Source organism: Phoxinus phoxinus (assembly GCF_949152265.1).
Source record: "Phoxinus phoxinus genome assembly, chromosome: 10".
Taxonomy (NCBI): Eukaryota; Metazoa; Chordata; class Actinopteri; order Cypriniformes; family Leuciscidae; genus Phoxinus; species Phoxinus phoxinus.
Window position 1 is genome coordinate 15,173,764 of NC_136885.1, and position 21,247 is coordinate 15,195,010.

Genomic DNA, 21,247 nt, shown 5'->3' on the forward strand with positions numbered 1-21,247 from the left:
TCAAAAAGACAATATAAATAATTTTGAAATATTAGGCATTTCATTATACATTTCATTTTATTGTAAATAACATGCAAATAATTGTTTAAAAAAATTACATTATGTTCACACTTAAGTAGCCTATATTCTTTAAAGTATAGCCTATTATTTGTGTTATAACTTATAAGTACTCTTTTTTTATGTTTAGCCTACTAAGTAGGCTACTGCGTTTTCACAAGAGAATAAACAATAAATGGACGATTTTAAAGATAAGTTTGCATAAATTCGCCGTGTTGTGATATAAAATCCACCTCTAGATGTCGGCAAAACTCCGGCTCTTTCACTCTTCTCTTCACTGTTGTGACTGGAGGGAGTCCCCCAGTCCCGCTCACGTACTGCATCGCTGTAGACATCAGACAGGCTGTAGATGTCCCGTCCCGTCCCGTCTGCAGCAGTCTGCCTCAGCACCTTGCCTGCCCGACATGCCCTTGGATATTACCGGCCCTTCTCTTGCTATAAACTACTGTAGAAATATAGAAACCACTAAACACTAACAGGAGACATCGGAATAGGACGGAGTGTACCTGGATTCTTGACACTTTTACACTGCGACTGATCTAAAGGATTTTTAGTCGGTATATACTTTTTTGTTGTTGTACCGACTTTTTCCCCAAATCGACGTGTATGGATGTATCATGGCTACGTTTGCATGCAGGGTGCAGTTCTTAGATGATACTGATCCATTTAATAGCACAAATTTTCCGGAGCCGACCAGACCCCCACATTTCACATTCAGAGAGGATATTCCGCTCATCAATCAGATCGCTGGAGTTCACAGACTTCTGAAAGCACCACACAAGGTAAGACACCCCTAAAACAAACATAATTTTATTCACTCTATTTACATGACTTTTTAGGTAGGCTATTTATACTTATTTTTGATGCAGTGGACTAATGTTATTGCAGTAATTCTGCAGGGCATCATGCAGTTATATGGCAAGCCCTTATAACATTTATTCCCCAAAACTTTGAACTAGCAGCATCTATATATGTATGCTTATAGGTTTTCTTTTATTAATAGAACATACTTTAATAGTGACTATTATGTTAATTGTTCATTAGATGGCTTACTAGTACTTATTCATTAGCTCATTGCAACTATATTTTAGTATCTATTTATTAGACAATACATATATGGCTACCAATTATTATTCTAGTAAACTGGTATATTGCAATTATTAAATGGCTATTCTGAGTATTGATTTGTAAACAACAATTGTAACTAGTTAGATAAGAAATGTTACTATAGTAGCAATTTAAGTAGATAAGTGTCTAATTAACAGATATTAAGTTATTAGTGTTAATAAATAAATAAATACAAGTGTTCAACAAGTACTTGGACTGCACACTAGTAAAACTGGTATTTGAAGTCTGAATTGAATAGTTGATATTTAAACCACAGATTCAATTAAAAATTAATTGGAAAAAAATAGTAAACTGTTATCAAAACTAAAGGACAGTTACTTGTCACTAATATTGACTAAATGTATGTTCTAATGACTCGGATACTAGTCACTGAAATCTGCAATTGTTGCTTTAAAGAGCTCTTTTTTGTTGGTATAAATTGATGCATTTTTGTTGATTCATTGATGATAAATAATAATTTTGACTTGAATAAATATTAATTTAGTTAATTTATGTTTCCATTTTTTTCAGTGTAATTAAAAATATGTAGTAATATAAAATATATACTAGTTAGAGTAAAAGATTTAATGTTAAAATGACTTGCCATATTATTTGTGCTGTGCCAAGGCACTGTTAGGGAGACGTGATATGATGTCAGGATACTTCAGTGCGTCTTGGTCCGCACTGCACCAAGGTGGTGTCCTGTGCACCCAGGGGGTTGTTTGTTATGATCAGTGCTTCTAAAGCACATCTTTTCAGGCTGGAATAGTTAGTTATGCTGTTCTAGATACAGTCAATAACAAAACTATTTTAGCTGGCTGCGTTGTTTATTTGCGATCATGAGTAATCAGTTTGCTGATGTCATAATAGGAACGACAGGTATAGCTGGTGTTGATATCGTGGATATTCACATTCGGTCTCTTCTCACAGCCTGTAATAAACCTCACGTCTAAATTACCCAGCTCTCCTTCATTACACGCGTGACCCAAAACAATCAAGGTTCTTCTCCAACTGCATAAGATATAATTGTTGTCTTAAACTTGGTTCATTTCCACCACATAAACAGTGTTATCCCTTAAGCAGGTTTTAGGAGTGCTGTTATTGTGGTCTTAGAGGAATGCACAGCAGCTGAGGGCCATACTTGGGTGGACTGAATGCTTGAGCATGCCATGTCCATATACTCAGGAATCTTCAGCTGTCATTGGCACTGTCAGTGATGACCGTTCAGATAAAAAGGGTCCTCCGAGGGGCCGAACCTTCCTGTTCGGTGTAGCTTGTCCCATTGTTGTTTCTATCTTGTGTACTCCGAGTTAGACTGTAGTTTCCAAAAAGGTGAATGTCAGCTCTGTGTTGCCATTTGTTGGCTTGCGAACGTTCACCAGGTAAAAGTTAATGTGACTCACCCACTACCAGTCATCAATGGAACTTTTAGAGGATCTCAGCTGCTTCATTATGAGTGGACCATTTCTGTGATTTTTAAAGTACTAACCTTTCCAAAACAAACATGCATGGAAGTATTTCTGCGACTCGCACTCAATCCCCATCATTAAGACGGTTCCTTAAGCCACTTAGTTAAATGGTGAAACATTTTCAACAGATGGATAAACAAGTCCAGATGCTCATTAGTTATTTGACTTTTGTTTTATAATTAGAATTTTGTTCTGCTTCATACTTTCTGATGACTCTAATTACCTAATGTCTTCTTAGACACATTTCCTATGAAACATGTCTTCAACTGTTGACATTGTAGTCCAAAAATGGGACAAAATTCATGGAGAATTATATTATTTGATATTCTAAGCACTATTAAGTGATGAATACTCAACAGAATATCTTGTTATAGTACCGGTGTGTTAAAATTCAAATACACTCTTAAAAATAAAAGTTATTTATTATAATTTATGGTTCCATGAAGAATCTTTAACACCCATGGACCCTTTCCATTGCACAGAAAGATCTTAGTAAAAAGATAGTAATCTTTAGATTATTGATATGTTCTTCACACTAAGAAAAGATGGTTGGTTCTTTTAAGAACTGTTTACTGAAAGCTTCTTTGAGGAACCCAACATTTTTTTTAAGGCATCACTGTGAAGAACACAGTGAGTTTGAACATGATGTGTTCATGTCGATAAAGATTTAGCAATCATATTTTAATAATTTGTGTCAAAAGCACAGATCAAACATGCATAATCAAAATTGGAGTTCATACCTGTATTTTGAAACAAAACATGCCCAATCGTGTAAGATCCGGTTCACTTCTGAAGGCACCAGATCTGAAGGATTCTTTTTACAGTTAATGGCCATCCATTGGAACTTTGAATGTAAAAGTGAGCACTGTTTTTTCAGTGCTCAGTGCGGTGTAGCCCACTGTTATATTGGTTTCAGGTGTTTGCCATATATTTCATATATATAGGCTATGACATGGCTTGTTAGGGATAACAGTGGTCCACAATGCACTAATATAACAATAATCTAAGACAGCAACTGTATTGTAATTAAAATGCAAACTCTGGTCCAAATTTGCTCACAAAGTTTTTCCAAAATAAGATCAATGTAGTTATGATTCATACGTGTATATTTGGGTGTTTCCTTTATTATTATTTCTAAGTTGCTTCTATCCAGCATGGGATGAATCCTCAGGGGTTTCTCTTGTGCATCAGAAGGTCCCAGGCCAGCAAATTTTTCAACTTCACTCAACTTAGGTTTGCTGCGATAGTCTGTGTTACCGGTGTTACACTGTGTTCAGCCGCACACCGATTACATCACTTGCTCACCGCAGCATTTAATATATCACGTGACAAAAGTGAGGCCAGCTGACTGACAAGACGATGGCGGAGGATTTGGTTTTAAAGCGAAATGTAAAAGTGCCTATTTGGCAATATTTTGGATTTAAACCCAATACTAATAGGGAACCTGCACATCCCTACCCTTTCCCTATCCCTATCCCTATCCCTATCCCTATCCCTATCCCTATCCCTATCCCTATCCCTATCCCTATCCCTATCCCTATCCCTATCCCTATCCCTATCCCTATCCAGTTTAAAAGTGTTGGCAGCTTAGCAACATTAGATATGATTTAACTCTTATTGAAGAAACTGTTTGTTTTCCCAGATTTACTACAATTAAGCAGTCAGTATAAGGAACCACAGAGATCAAATAAAGCACCAGTGAAGTAGAGCGAAAGTCAGAAATGGAGAGAGAGAGAGAGATAGGGGGAGAGAGAGAGAGAGGGGGGGGGGGGGGGTGCTATTTAACATCAGCCTGCAAATGAGCCAGTTGGATTCGTTCAGTTGAACACAGTCCATCTTTGTCTTGATTGTTATTTTCATTTACAGCAAAGAGTAACCGAGTGGCATGTTTTGTTACGTGTCCAGGGTGTCATACAAGGCTGTCGTGACGTATGTTGTTAATCAAAATGTGCATTACTAGAGTGTTTTGAAGTTATCAAACAATTCCATGAAGAATTTAGAACTTGGTCATAAAATGCCAAGGAAATATATTTGTCTTCATACTCAAATAAAATGAAGACTAATTATAATATTTACATGTAAGATATACAGACATGTTTTTAGCAGCTTTATAAATAGTTTATCCAGGATGCAGTGAGAAACATGTTCCATATGGTGTGACACTGTTGTTGATCTTGAATAGTTGGAGTCACTTTGTGGTGTAGATTTCTTTTTTTGCCCCCAAGGTAGCCTAGTATGTGCAGTGCAAAACAGGCGATATGTTGTGTCAATGTGCCAACCAAATTAGGCTATAGAGATACGGTTTGCGATGCCTTCTGAGCTTAATGGATAGAATGTATTTTCAGATGGTTTAGTTATCTTGTTTCCAGACTGATTAGTCCTTTAAGGACGTACTCCATTTGTAAAACATCTGATCCAAATGCTGCTTTATTGCAGAAGATTAAAACATCCACCCAACTGATAAAGTAATAAAGAGCGCATTCTTGTATTATATTGTGAACAATTTATCACTGCACATTATTCCAAAAGGAACTTGCTTTTCATCTGACACGACTTTGACTTTTTGCATTATTGCATTATTTGACATTATTTTGGTGTTTAAAGCTCACTTTTCATGATCAAATCAATTCTTGACAGATAAAATTAAGTCTCACCAGTCATTTTTTTCTCATTGAATATCCTATTTTATTTTGAAATATGAAAATTCTCTTTGCTTTTACGATCATAATTTAAGGTAGCCTACTTTTACTTGCCAGATTATTTAAATAGTAAATAGACATTTCTCACATTCTGTTTTATCTCTCTCACATACACACGCACAGACACACACATCTCCTACTACGCTTGATGGTTCGTGGATCTTCACTGAGTTCCTTGCCTTTTCTGTCTGCGCATGAATTTTGCCGAAATTACAGAGTCTGGTAATGAGAAGTTATGCTAAATGCTGTAAAATACAGGCTAGCCCTTCACATCTGCGGCTGAACTCTGGATTAGCCTTACATATTGTTATGCAGAGTTGAGGTTTTTGCAGGCCAGCGACTTTTCCTCTGTATTTTTTCGGCAGAATCTGCAAAAAAAAAGAAAAGAAAAAAAAAAAGCTCCACGTTTCTCGCTGGCTTCGCACGCCTCTGAAACACGAATGATTGCTGTTGTGGTCCACATGCATGTGACAAACCCTTCTTAACATGTTTGCTAATTTGCCGCTGCGTATTTAGAAGGCAGCCACAGACACTGTTATAATTTTAAAATGGAAACAAACACAAAAATACTTATTGCTAACACACATCAAGTGGCCGAGTGATTCATTTAGCCGCTGCACATTGTTATGTCATTTAATTACGCCTTTGATGTAGAACCAGACTTTCTGGAACACGCAGACCGCTGTCGGTTTCACAGTTCACAGATTTAATAAAAGCAGCTTGGTTAATATGCTACATTGCAGTTAGGAGGATGTTGTTTTATATTTTATTCGCCATGACCTGAGGAGTTCAGTCAGGGTGACTGGAGGAGCGACTGAAAAAGGTCTGAATGAGAAAAGTTGAATTCCCTTCCTGCGCTGGCTAAAACTGAGCCCGGAGATGAAATTGAGGATGAAATTTTGTGTGTGGATTTGGAAAGCGACGCTAGTTCCCAGTGAACTCTTATTTTTAGGACATCCCCAGATCTGTGCTCGCTTGCCAGTGCTGCGTTCTGTGGTTGGAAGAGGAAGGCCGGGCCCGGCTTTCCGTCCTCATGACCACAGGGTCACGGGGTCAGTGGCTGGGTGGGGAACCGTCAGTTCTACTGTTGTTAATCCAGGAGCTCTGCGCTCAGATTAGCTGCTCTCCCAGAACTGCAGTCTTTGCTACTGCGTTAATCCTTTGCACTGCTGTTTAATCTGGAGCTTGTTTATCTAACCATACCTGTGTATTTTGTATATTCACATATCATTCCATGTATTATTAGGGTGAGGTCAGTTAAATTAGGTCATTTTTGACAATCACCTTAATGTCAAAAAATGACCCAGTTTTCCTGAATACATATGTGATTCACATGAAGGAACAGTCACTTGCTCATTTGGGTGAGTGTTACATCTTATATTTTTTATTTCCTTTATGGGTAACACTTTATAATAACTGCACGCTATTAATCATTAGCTAAGCATTAATAAACCGTTAATTCATAATTTATAAAGCATTAATAGACGTTAATAAGCATGTTTATAAATACAGCTATAAATGCTTTCTTCTTGATTTATAAGCATATCTTTAATGTGTTTAATAGTTGTATTTTCATACTTTATTAATGATCCATTTATCATTTCTAAATTAGTTATTGCTTTATTTACAAACCAGTTATTTAGGAGTTGTCAGTGGTTCATAAGGTCACTTAGAAAGTTTAAGTAAATGATTAATAAACTATTTAAATGTACATTCATACATATTAAATAGTTTTATGTTCTGTATCACTGTGTTGTGTTTGTTTCCTTTTTCTGTTTAGAAGATAACTGAGCCTTTAAATCTCCTTTATAAATGCTTTACTAGGCATAAATAGTCCTCACTTTAGATGAGCTCACAAAAATAGTTAACTGACTACTACTAAATGCTTTATAACTTCCTGAATTAACCATGAAATACAGTAGAAATACAATCATTTATAAACACACTAAGTAACTATTACTATATGTCTGAATAATAAGATGAATGTACATTTAAATAGTTTATTAATAATTTAGTTACACTTTCTAAGTGATCTTATGAACCACTGACAACTCCTAAATAACTGGTTTGTAAATAATGCAATACTTCATTTAGAAATAATACATAATCATTGATATATTTTGAAAATACAATTATTAAACACATTACAGATATGCTTATAAATCAAGAATGATTCATTTATAGCTGTATTTATAAACTGCTTATTAATGCTTAGCTAATGATTCATAGCGTGCAGTTATTATGAAGTGTTACCCATAGATGGAATAAAAACAAACAGAACAAAGTATTATATATATAGCCTATATACACACACATATACATTCAACTTTTAAAAAATATATATTTTGTAAATAAAACGTAAGTAGTAGACATTAAAAAACAAAATGTAATAACTTTTCTTAATCAAGTAAACATTTAAGCAAACATCAAAAAAACTTAACATTTGAAAAATATTTATTTTATTTTTAAAAAATATTTAAATAATATTTATCTTCTAAATCTCTACTTTAGATAAAGTTTCAGTTCCTTTAGATAAAGTACACATCACATACATTAAAAAAAAAAAAAAGCTATGCGAAAAGATTTTTTGATACTGAAAAGTATCCATTAAACAAAATAAATGTACGTTTATAAATATAAAATAAAGTGAATAAAAGTTAATTGCTTATTTTTTTTTCGGCCACTCACACAATTTTGTTTTGAGCTCTGTGACTAGGATTTTAGCTTGTGAATGTTAGACAAAAAAAAAAAACATAGGCCTATATATATACTAATAACTTCTGTCTATTTTTTTTCTTGTGTTTTACTTGAATCGGTACATTATTTCTCATTGTCTTGTCATTAGGCAGTGTGTTCCAGTCACAAGAGTTGTAAATGAGTTTTCAGATAGAGTCACCGCCCTATTAAGGGGCTGATGTCATTTTGAAGAAAGGCTGGCGAATCTCACACCATCACTGTGAGCCTTATGAAACACACGATGAAGGGCACAGAGAGAGAGTGAGATTGTAGAACTGACATGATGACGAAGACCATTGAAGGGTGACCGTTTCCCAGGAAACCCCAGCGCGTTACGGTTAAAGCTGGCCCTCACCTTCTTACTGTCTGTTGACAGTAATGCAAGGAATCTGGCAGTCAGCTCAGCGGCAGAGGAATGCTGTTAGCTTCAGTCTGACTGATCCACGCTACAGCTGACATGAAAACGCATGGAACTCGAGCACGCTGGAGGCCGCATCCGTCTGATGGTTATCAGTGTCCCTGACTCGCTCCCGGGCCGGGTGACTAATCTGAAGTACCTGCAATGGGTCTCTTTGCAATGAAATATCTGGGTCAAGCTGAGAAAGATGGAGCACATCTGGAGACCACGAAAAGGAGGAAAAAATGAACCATAAATGTTTTTTTCCCCCCCGCTCAATTACCCTGCCAAGTTCGTAGGAAGCAATCTACTTTCTGCCTCTTGAAGATGTAAATACATTACAACTCTCGAGCCAAGACAAGGGAGTTCTGGCTCGAGAACGAGGTGCAACACTTTAGTTTAAGGGTCTAACATAAGGGTCTTATAACAACATAATGGGCTATATATAATGTTTGCCTGAGGATTTATATCCAGCGGTATCAGGCACTTTAATGTTTGCAATGTTTTAAAAGGAAGAGTTTAGTCTTGGATCTAAATCGGAGTTATTTTAAGCTAACAGAGTCTGAAGTTATGAGATGATTCAGGATCAGTTCTTGTTACTTTAGGAAGAATAAAATAAGATGGTTTTCTCAGAAATGAAAATGAATTTACTCACCCTCTTGTTGTTCCAAACCAAAAGACAACATTTTGAAGAATTTTGAGATCCAAACAACATTGGACCCCATTGACTTTCATTGTTTGGTCAAAAAAAACCTCAGAGACTCAGAGTCAAATATCGAAAAAGTCATAGGTTTGGAACTACTTAAGGATTAGTAAAAAAAAATATTTTTTGGATAAACTATCTCTCTACGTTCCTGGAATTCCTGGCCTCTTCTGTGAAAGAACATCTAGAAGATATTTTGAAGAATGTTGGTAACCAAACAGTTGATAGGCCCCATTGACTTCCAAAGTTTTTTCTTCTTCTTCATATTATCAATGGGGCCTATCAACTGTTTGGTTACCAACATTCTTCAAAATATCTTATTTTGTGTTCAGCAGCAGAAAGAAATTAATTCAGGTTTGGAATAACTTGAGGGTGAGTAAATGATGACATTTTTTTTTTCTTTAAGATAAGTGATAAACCTGTGATATCTCTTCTGTTAACTACTCTTCTGCCCCCCAACCCCCCCCCCCCCCAAAAAAAAAAAAAAAAAACTTGCCGCAGTTTGAAATACTTGCATACATTTTTTTAAAGATTATACCATTTTCATCAACAATTTTAATTCAATAATTTGTCATGTGGTGTAACCATCACAAAAAATAATTTGGTGCTTTTTTTTTCATTGTATAATATCAGGACAGTTATGTCATTTTCTACTTTATGCCCTCTTGCCCTGCTGTAAATGGCTTTAAAACTGGTAAATGGAATGAGAATGAGTAGAACGTCCATGTTTTTCTTTTTTTTTTTTTTTTGTCATGATTACTTTCACATCTTATCGCTCCCCACCTATTCCTCTAGCAGACATGTCTCGACCAGGTCTATGTGCCCTAAATATAGTCTGACTTTGGATTGCGTGTCTGGATTTCCTGTGAGCTTCAGATCTGGGCTGTAATCTTGTGTAGCACTTTTTCTATCTTAAGGACATGTTAAATTAAACTCTCTATTTGTAACGGCCCTCATCCTTTTCCTTCTAGTCCCCTGTCCTATATCATGCCTCACTAAGCTTGTTGTCAGAAGAAAATTTGGGCTTTCTTTAATGGGTTGATGTAGACCCTTGAGGTAGAAAGATGAGGCACTGTAGTTATGGTTGCCATGGTTGACCACATGTTGTGTGTCTTTTCTCCAACATGACATGATGTTTGGGCACCACCAGCTCCCTGAAATGAATAGAGTGGCCTTGGGATCAAAGCTTTTCAACCCTTAATGCCTTTACCAGTTACAGTAGCATCCTCACTCCTTCTGTCTCTGTTCCGTTCACTCTTTCTCTCCACTTTTAATTAAATTACTGTAATTTCGTGGCAGGAAATTGAATGACAGAGCCTGTTAATGGATAATTTGAAAACCAGTCAAGGTTAGGACACATTGTAAAAAACTATTTTCCTAAGTTGTAAACACAACATTATCTTACAGTGTATCCCATGTTCACAAATTGGTCATGATGGTCCAACTGGGGCTGTTGTCAAGAAGGGGCAACCTGGAACAGGACAAATTTTGTCCCTTGTTTCATTAATTTTACTGACAAATCTGCATCCAGAAATTGACTAGACAGTAAGCAATCATGTCTATTTTCCCATATGTATATTTATAGTTTTTATACTTTTAGCAGCATGTTGTAATTGGTGTGCATTAGCCGTTAGACAGTTTGCATGATGATAAAGCATTCTTGTAAAACTAGTGCCCTTAAATTTCTCCAAAAAGCACTGCCTCTAAAGCCATACGCATTAAGATTAAGACCATTTTGGTGATTGCATCACATCGTCTGGTGTTTTTTGAGCTTCCCGCCATGAGTGTTGTCAGGTTAAAAACGCACCTTGGACACTGTTCCATTTCGTTTTGCTTCGCCAAGAACATGTCTTATGTAAACGCCTCTAAGAAACACGTCCGATCAGGTTCAGTTTAACCTGAAACTAGCCTAATTATACAGAGCTTCCTTAAGACGATTAGAGGACTAGCCATTTAGACAACACAATAAACAGTCGGTTTAAAAATATGGACACATCCCTAATATTCACATGGGAAGGAAAGCATAATGTTCAACTTAGGTTACAATCTTTGAAAAAATGCAATGGGAAAAAATGAATCCCAAAAACTTTTTAATTCATTTTTTATTATATTACTTTTTTTTTTACTTTAAATCTTTACACTTTTTTGTTATAAATCTTTTAGTTATTTAATTTGTAAATCTGATTTAAATCAGATTTTTTTATGGTTATAATGTTTGATTCACAAGTAGGATGTCTTGAATATTGTGTATATCGACTCATTTTTCAGCAAATCAGTTCGCAGCCATTGTCATCTTCGCTTCTCCCCCTTTAGTATACAGACTTTCTCCTCCTTCGATAGTTAGCTATTTAAATCTGGTCAAATGCGCAAGCACAGAATTCAAGAAAGCTCTGACAGTGTGAATGAACAAATCCTAATATACCAGAACAGTTGCCGGAACAACTTTTCTGAAATCTCTGTGTAAAAGAGGCTTAAGGTTTCTAGCTGCCACACCTAATGGTGTTGACTGGTGTGTAATTCGCAGCACACATGCAGTCAAAGGTGTTGGGAGGTGGAGAAGAGCGGTAATCCTGTTACCGGGCCAATTGCAATCTGCTTGAAAGTCTGTCGTCTTTATCTCAGTGCTGCCCAAGACTGAGGAAGAAACAGAGACAGTGACTTAATGGAAAACACAGACAAAACTCTGGGCTGGATTAATCGTTTCAGAGGTTATAGTTAAGTCAGGTTTGGGCAAAGTGCTCTTGTTCATGGTTGCAGGTATAATATAAATGGGTCAGTGATATGTTGCTAAATTTTTTTAAAATTTGTGCAGATTTATTAATTTATTAAAAAATACATTTAAAATACAATTCATTGAATAAACCTCTATAATGAACTTGTTATTTGAATATGTAATTTTCGAAATAAAATGCATTGTGATCTTTTTTGAGAAGGTAAAAATGTCAGTGAACTATGGAAGAACTCTAAACAGAATAAAACATTTTAAAAGATAATTGTGACTTTTTATATCACAATTATATAAAGCGGAATATAAAGTCGCAATTGCGTGTTACAAAGTCAGAATGGAATGATATAAATATGTACTTTATAAAATGCAATTTATATAACACGAGTTTATATTATGCAATTCTGACATCTTGTCTCAGAATTGTGAGATATAAACTAACAATTGCAAGTTATAAAGTCCAATTCTAAGGAAATTAAGTCAGACTTTTTTTCTCTTTAGAATTGCGAGTTTATATCTCACAATTCTGACTTAACAACATGCTATTGCGACTTTATATCATGCAATTCTGACTTTATAACACACAATTCCGACTTTATATCACGCAATTCTGACTTTACAACACACAAGTGCGACTTTGTATCACGCAATTATGACTTTATAACTGAGAAAAAGTCAAAATTGTGAGATAAAAGGTCGTAATTACCTTTTATATTATTTGGCGGAAACAAGCTTCCATAGAACTCTATTGGTATTATACTGAAGAAGAAATTCTTGAAAAGAAAACCTTATATTTGAAAAAAAAAAAAAAAGTCAGCAAAGTCATGTGGTGCAACCAACATGCAGAAAAAAACAGGAAATGACCCTCATGACTTCAAGTCAAGGTCAGCAAGTCTCCAAAATAGTTAGATCTTTTGACTTTTAAATGACAAGGCAATGTCATGTGGTGCGACTCCAATAAGTAATGATATTAATCCATGGTCACACTTTATATTATGGTCCAATTCTCACTATTATCTAACTATTAACTATGACTTTTGCCCAAAACTCTCTTGAAAATGGTATAAAAGTTTTTCAAAACCATATGAAAGTGTTATATGTTTTTGTGAACCATATACTGTACAATAGATACTCTATTTTGTCATTGGCCCAAATTGTATCCCATACCCCACATTTAGGTAATTTTAGCTAAATAATTTGTCCACAGTCCATGCATGTGTTTTCATATAGCGATGCAAATCAAAACTATTCGGATTCCATAGATCTTACAGGTGGGGACAGAGACTTTCAGCAAAGACCCCTTTGGTATTCTAGACGTGCTGGTAAAAGTAAACTACACTTGATGCCAATGCATGAAGGATATTCTTACCTGTCCCTGGGGCTGGAAGTGGCTCAGTAAGCCAGACTGGGGCTTAAAGGCCTGATCTGGGGCTGGGGGGAGTCAACTGGGAACAGTGCGTGTAATTAGCATGTTTAGAGTCGCGGGTGACCCGGGCTCACACGTTGATTGACAGTTCACGCTGCTGCCCAGCAACAGCCCCCTGGGAGGTTTCAAATCCCATCGCTGGGCTGTAATTGAGTGTCAACAAACAGACAGGCCTCCAACGGAGCAGATCTCTGAACACTGCTGCATATCTCCAAATGGTGTGGATGGGCTTCTCACAGCACTTCTATAAATCAGTTAGCCTGAATGCCTTGAATAAGAGTGTATAGTTATGACAAGTTCTTTTGATTCCTCGGTTGAGATATTAAAATGAATGTGACACGTTTTGAAATAACGTTCTGACAAAACGTGCCCATTAATGAAGGTAGTTTAGAAACATGACAGCATAATGACTTTATACTTTAATGGCACCTAGTGTTTAACAGTATCCGTGTCAAAGAGTTGATATTAAGTTGAAATATGAATCATGACTGCTTGAATGTGGTTAGTCACAGTTTATGAATCTGTGTGATGTTATGAATAAAAAAAATGATGGCGCATTCCTGTGATGCACATAGCTGACATGTCAAGGCTCTTATATCAGGCGTTTATCAAGCATTATATCAGCCTGATGTCATGCATATCAAATACATCAATATTACTGATGGTTTACTTGAATATGCATTTATTTTTGCACTTGGATGTAATGTTGTTTCATCCTAGTTATATATTTTAAGAATTATGAATATTTCTTTTAATCTGTCTTTTTCATTTTGTTTCTCTTACAGCTCGATGACTGTGCTTTACAGTTATCTCATAATGGCAGTTATCTGGACCTGGAATCCACCTTGGCCGAGCAGAGAGATGAACTCGAAGGCTTTCAGGAGGATGGAGGGTAAGCAACAACGAAAAAAGAAAAAGAACATTGTACCTGTATGACTTTCCTCGGTGGAACAAAAAAAATTGATATTTTCTTCAGTTTTTGAAAACCATATGTAACCAACATGAATACAAAGAGTAGCCTACATTTTAAATTATAACATTTTTAAATAGTATTTTGTGTTTTCTTTATCCTCATTGAGCCAAATATGTTTGGCCCAAATTTGATCCCATACCCTACATTTAGGCTTGACACGTACAGTAGGAATATAATTAAATAGACTTGTCAGTGAACAATGGCTTAAATTTCAGTCTGTGGTGTTTTGATGTAATTTTGGAGCTTAAGGCCTGCATTAAGTTTCTTGCTTTATTTTCCATGGGAAAAATAACACCATACTGGTATGTGTAACGGTTTTGTTTATTGTCATGTTTGTGGTTTCACTGTCTTTGGTTTTTGCATTCAGTTTGTATCTTGTTTCTCTGCCTTGTTCATTGTATCCCTAGTCATGTTAATTATTAGTTCCCTTGTTTCAGGTGTGTTGCCTTGTTAGTTCGTTTGGTCCCTCTCGTTGTTCTCATTTGCCCCAGCTGTGTCTCGTTCCCTCATCCCCTCTGTGTATTTAAACCCTGTGTGCTCTTTTGTTCGTTGTCAGTTATTGAATATATGTACGTTTCTGTTCCGAGTTTTCCCGTTCTGTGCTTATTAAAGTCTGCTGCATTTAGATCCGACTACCGCCTTTGCTTCCACGCAATTCATGACAGAATAACTGACCTCACCAGGATCTAGCAGTTAGTACCCGGGAACAACCAAGCAAGAGGTATGATGATGGAAGACGGATTCTACCAGAATGGACGGTCGCTTGATGAGTACGTGGGGGCTTACCTAGAGTTTTATCATGAGACCAATTTGAGTGAGGAAACACTCAAATATAATTTCTGGAGTGGGATGGACGACACGCTCGGCGCAATGCTTCTGTTAGATGCGGAACACCTCTCTTTTGTGCAGTTTCTGGACCGAGCGTTGTGGGTGTGCGGTTCGTCACTCACTGTAGGATTCGCTGAGGAAATCAGCTGTGGTCCCAAACCAGTGCATTCTGCCAAGACCGTTCCAAGTAAGTCCAAGCACAGTTCATCTAAGAGGGTTTCTAACCGAGCACTGAGGAAGCCCGTTCGCCGCATCCGCACAGCCGAGCCCGCTCAGCGCGTCTGCACAGCCGAGCCCGCTCAGCGCGTCTGCACAGCCGAGCCCGCTCAGCGCGTCTGCACAGCCGAGCCCGCTCAGCGCGTCTGCACAGCCGAGCCCGCTCAGCGCGTCTGCACTGCCGAGTCCAGCCCTGCCCAGTTGTCTGAGTCCAGCCCTGCCCAGTTGTCTGAGTCCAGCCCTGCCCAGTTGTCTGAGTCCAGCCCTGCCCAGTTGTCTGAGTCCAGCCCTGCCCAGTTGTCTGAGTCCAGCCCTGCCCAGTTGTCTGAGTCCAGCCCTGCCCATCCAGAACCATCATTCTCTGCAGCACCCCCTCGCCGACGTAGGAGGAGGAAGAGAACCCCCTGCAAATCCCGAAGTCTGGAGGTCATGCAAGTACGGTCTTTTCTTCCTGTCACTCCTGTTGGGGAAGAGGAGGTTGCCCTGTCTGTATATGTTGCTGCTCTTATGTGTGTTTGGGCTACCCACACAGCAGTGGATTCCTGCCCAGAGACTACCCCAGAGCCTGCTACCAGCCCAGAGACCGTTCGTGAGCCACCTGATACTTCTGTCAGCCCAGCTATGGCCCAGAGAGTTATCCGTGCCTTTTATGCCATGATGGCCCTGCGTGCCTGGACAGCACACACATCCCAGCTGACTGTCTCCTGCCCTTTCCGTGTCCCAGAGCCCGTTGCCTGCCCGGAGGCCGTCCCAGAGCCCGTTGCCTGCCCGGAGGCCGTCCCAGAGCCCGTTGCCTGCCCGGAGGCCGTCCCAGAGCCCGTTGCCTGCCCGGAGGCCGTCCCAGAGCCCGTTGCCTGCCCGGAGGCCGTCCCAGAGCCCGTTGCCTGCCCGGAGGCCGTCCCAGAGCCCGTTGCCTGCCCGGAGGCCGTCCCAGAGCCCGTTGCCTGCCCGGAGGCCGTCCCAGAGCCCGTTGCCTGCCCGGAGGCCATCCCTAAGCCCATGTCTCTTCAGGCCCAAGAGGCTGTTCCAGAGCCCTATGCCAGCCCGGAGGCTATTCGCTTTAATTTCCCCAAGAACTTTTTTGGGGGGGGCAGTAGGGGTCCGGTGGGGACCATGAAGGCCACGTCGACATGGTGCTTTTCCCTACTGTCTTTGCTCCAATCCCCTTCTGTGTATGCCCTGCCCTGGTCCCTGTCTGAGCCTGTCTGTCCACCGGCACGTCCTGCTCCACCGTGGCCACCGGCACGTCCTGCTCCACCGTGGCCACCGGCACGTCCTGCTCCACCGTGGCCACCGGCACGTCCCGCACCGCCGTGGCCACCGGCACTTCCTGGTCCTCCTTGGTCACCTACATGTCCTGCTCCGCCACTCACCGGTACCGTCATGGAGTCTATGGTCCTGACTACCCTGTCTGGGACTCCATGACGCCCACCCCTCCCGCCCAGGTTGTGTTCTGATACGGCGTGAGGCCACGCCTTATGGAAGGGGGGGATAATGTAACGGTTTTGTTTATTGTCATGTTTGTGGTTTCACTGTCTTTGGTTTTTGCATTCAGTTTGTATCTTGTTTCTCTGCCTTGTTCATTGTATCCCTAGTCATGTTAATTATTAGTTCCCTTGTTTCAGGTGTGTTGCCTTGTTAGTTCGTTTGGTCCCTCTCGTTGTTCTCATTTGCCCCAGCTGTGTCTCGTTCCCTCATCCCCTCTGTGTATTTAAACCCTGTGTGCTCTTTTGTTCGTTGTCAGTTATTGAATATATGTACGTTTCTGTTCCGAGTTTTCCCGTTCTGTGCTTATTAAAGTCTGCTGCATTTAGATCCGACTACCGCCTTTGCTTCCACGCAATTCATGACAGTATGGAACGACATGAGGGTGAATAAATAATTATAGATTTTTTTAAAATATATATTTACCCCGTGTTTTGATTTCCGAATTGCCACAAAAAAAGCAAACAAGCTACTCACACTTAAAGCATTTGTGTGTTTTCATATGAGTTTAATATTAGACATCAAATAAATGTTAGCTGTATACTGACAATCACTTTGTTAGTCTGAATCACTTTAAATATTGAAGTGTCTGATGATGATCCATGACCCTGTTTTCTTTTTTGCTGTCTTATACAGTTACATTTATTGTATTAGGAGTAGTCCAGATTGCAATGATATTGATCATCAGTTTGAGCAATACTTTCTCCTGGTGTCCCTTTATTGACCTTGAGAGAGTTTTTGCTTTGTATTAGATTAGACGACTGATGGATGAGTTATTCACATCCCCTTAAAAACTTGTGTTATTGTCTTTGAATAGGTTATTTCACATTTTGTTACATTGGAGACAACTATACGCACAATCTAGTCGTCTAAAGCTATCAGAAAGACCTTAAAATCTCACAGCACATGTTCTTTTGTCTTGAGCACATACCACAGTCGTTCTGTGACAGGCCTCTATTCAGCGAGCCCTCAAAATACCTGACTGGTTGGCAAGGGCACAGATGATGTCAGCCTCCGGTTTTAAGAAAGTTGGCAAGATTCAGAGTTAATTGTCTTGGGTTGAGCAAAGTCCAAGAGTAGATGCTTCTTTTCAAATGAATCATGGTTTAAAAGACTATTTATCCCCTAGAATCTTTTTAGCTTGCAGTTTTAAATCCATGGCATTAGTACGGAAGCCTGTTTCCACCACTTTATTTCTTGTATTTATGACATGGGATCACACAATGTTACTTTTCATATCTCGCAAGTGACTATTTATCATAATTGCAACTTTATCTCTCACAATGTGACTTGAATTTATGTTTTAAAACTGTGACTATTTCTCATAACTACTACTTTATCACTCACACTGTGGATTTATATCTCACAATTGTGACGTTTTACGCATAATTATGACTATATCTCACAATGCTAGTTTTTCTTTATTTCTCATAATTGCAACTTTATATAACACAATGTGATTATCTCACAATGTCACTTTATAACTTGCAGTGTGATTTTATTTCTTGTAATTTTGACTTTTTAAACTTTATCCCACATTACCATTTTATTTTTAAATCCGATGCAAAAACGAGCTTCCATGAATTAATGCTAACAGTGTGGAACTCTCAGAACTCTCATGTCAGATGAATCTGATACTGGTGCAAACCCATGTAAACACACCAAATAAAACAAACTGGTTTCGCTTTTACCTCAATGAGTAGCTTTTGACTCACAGTTTTATTAGATGACACTGCTATATTTTCTAGCCACCGAGTTGACATAGCCTACAGAAACTGCCAAATGCCAGTGATTGAAGGCTAGATTTTGGCATGTGAGGCTGTTATTGGACAAGGCCACAAATATTTAGGGATGCATTTGTGTAAATTTGGAGGCAGGTCTATGGTCATTTAATTTCCGCTGGATTGGGCTCAAATTCAAAATATAGTTAAAGACAGTAAGTGAATGGATGTCTTTTGGAAGAGTGAGAGGCTAAAGGGCCACTTCTTTTGGTCTCTGAGAGATGAATGGTAGTGCCAACTGGCATGCTGTTTCTCTCTTCTGTCTGTGTTCAGGACCCCCCCTCCCTTCCCAAGAGGCTATCAAGGGTGTGCATTATTAGACCCATGCAGAGTGTCTGAGTGGGCTGTGGAAAGCAGGAATGGAGGACTACATTACTGTTAATAACAGGGTAATTCAGCACAGTGGGCTTTTATGGCCTGGATGGGCTGGAGTTCACAGCCCCCTCCATTTACTGAAGTTGTGCTTTATTACGGGGTCTAAAAACCTTGGCCGAAGTACGTGATTAAACCTAACCCAATCTCCTCCTCCTTCCCTCCTTTGTGGTTTTTCTATCTTGCTTCATGTGATGTCTCTGACCTACATTTCATCAATTGCTGAAAACACAAAAAGTAGGCTAATTGCCTCGAGGAATAATTTGAGGTTTCATTGTTGCTACTGTATCTTCTTACTGTTTACATTAGGCCTGGGACGAATTATCAGGCTTTTCTTAATTCTCAAGTTTTCATTTTCAACCTTCTTTTGGCTTTCAGTTCTTTTCAAACTGAGATTAACTGTTCTTACAACGGCAACAGTACATTTACTTCATTGCTTTGATGCACATTGTCAAATAACGTCGTCATATAAAAATGTGATTTTGCATGCGACTTATTCTCGTTGCTTATCCATGTCCTCGAAGATTTCTTTCTCAATGTTGAACCTGGAGGCCTGTGATGGGATTCCAAAGGGACAATCAGAAATGGATACAGATTACAAGTTGCATTCCACAGGTGCCTCAGTCATATGAAGTCACTTTGGTCTCTGATTGAGGAATGATCCTCTAAAGCCTAATTTTGTAAGGTGGATATCTCCGTTTCATAGTGGCTTAACAGTCCTAATCATTACCACACCACCTCATGCAGAAAAAGCTGTCAGAGTCTGAAACAGGGCCCCGGATTTAATCCCACTCGCTGTTAGTGCGGACCCTCTTCTGGCAAACCACCAACAAAATTTTCTCACACCAGGGCTCAACTGTTTTGTGGCCCAGTCGGATTTTTACTTGTCTTGCCAAAATTTGTATTGGCCCCACCTCAAAAGTTATTAATATTATTTTGTCAATATATTTAAATGTATATATTATTTGATTAAAAACAGATATACATTTAAAAATATATATTTTAGTTTTTTTTTGTATAATTTATTTTAAATAAATATATTTAGGCTATTTAAAATATTTTTTGTCAACTAAATCAAACGGCTCAAAACTCTTTTACTTCTAAGATAACTGTTGACATTAATGAATAAATGTGTCTCAAATCTCGCTTCTTTATATGTGAATACCTCTCCTATTCTCTGTCTCCCTCTCTTGCTTTCTCTGCCCACTTATATTTTTCTTGAACTCGTTTTTTTTCCTGGCCGATGTGCCGGAGGAGCTTTCGTCGGGCTCGGTTAGCCTCTGGCCCTGGAGAAACGCCTTGTTCCTTTTAATGGGAACGCTTCAAATATTTCTGCGGATTATATGGATAAAGGGGTAGGAGGCTGCTCAGCTGGACCACTGGATTTTTCCCTTATTGCTGAAGTAAATGTCAGGCAGAGGAAGTGAGGTCGAAAGTGTGGAAACACTGAGGTGCCGTGTATGTGTTTCTATGATTCCGGTCTTTTGAGAACCTTATGAATAGATTGGCGAATAGAATTGTATCATTAGGGATGCACCATATCGACATAGGCTGATATATGTTAATTTTTAAAGTCCCTGTAAAGGCAATAAAAAAAAAAAAATCTAAACTCATTAGAAATGTTAGAAATGTATTGCTAAAACATATTAAAGACTGTGAACTGTGAAGTACTGAATTGAATTAGACCGTTAAACAGTGTTTCACCATTGCTGTGTTCCGGATTTTTTGGGTGGGGCTAAAACGGTGGCTCGATGACGCACTGGAGCCACTGAGCTCCTGGCCCCGCCCCTACTTGATGACGCACTGGCGCCACAGACGCTGGCCCCTCCCCTAACAATAGAGCACATTCTGATTCACATCAGTTCGCCGCTCAATCGCGAGTTAATAGTAGGCAGTAGGCTACTATTAGTTACAGCCTACAGTTTGCTAGTACTAGCTATGCCTTCGCCACGGAAATGCTTACTACCTGGATGCGATCACGTACAAAATAGATCGGTGTCCTTATTTCAATTTCCGAAAAACGATTAGGCCTACATCAAGAAGAGGTGGATTAATTTTGTGAAGAGCCACCTTGATGGAGAGCTGAGGATCGCCGCCAAAACCCGCCTCTGTAATGATAATTTTGCACGGGATAGATTTATAAACTTTCGTCGGAGACAACTGGGATTCACTGATAAGTTAATCTGTTATAGTGAATGGGGCGAACCGACTATTTCCCACCTCAGCCTTCATCCTCCCGTCGCGCCGACAACTGTGCCATCATCGGTAGTGCG

The 21,247-nt window shown here is 38.9% G+C and overlaps 1 protein-coding gene across 4 annotated transcripts in view; it reads left to right on the plus strand.

The window, feature by feature from the left end:
- The first annotated feature begins 366 nt into the window (after positions 1 to 366).
- The window catches only part of fhod3b (formin homology 2 domain containing 3b), a 177,958-nt gene continuing 157,077 nt past the window's right edge, over positions 367 to 21,247 (plus strand). For 3 of the 4 annotated variants that reach the window (XM_079625108.1, XM_079625109.1, XM_079625110.1), the window contains exons 1-2: positions 367 to 839; positions 14,105 to 14,211. In XM_079625108.1, the coding sequence (XP_079481234.1) occupies positions 675 to 839; positions 14,105 to 14,211 (272 nt within the window). In that variant the 5' untranslated portion in view covers positions 367 to 674. The remainder of the gene's footprint in view (positions 840 to 14,104; positions 14,212 to 21,247) is intronic. The other variant, XM_079625111.1, reaches the window with a different exon arrangement.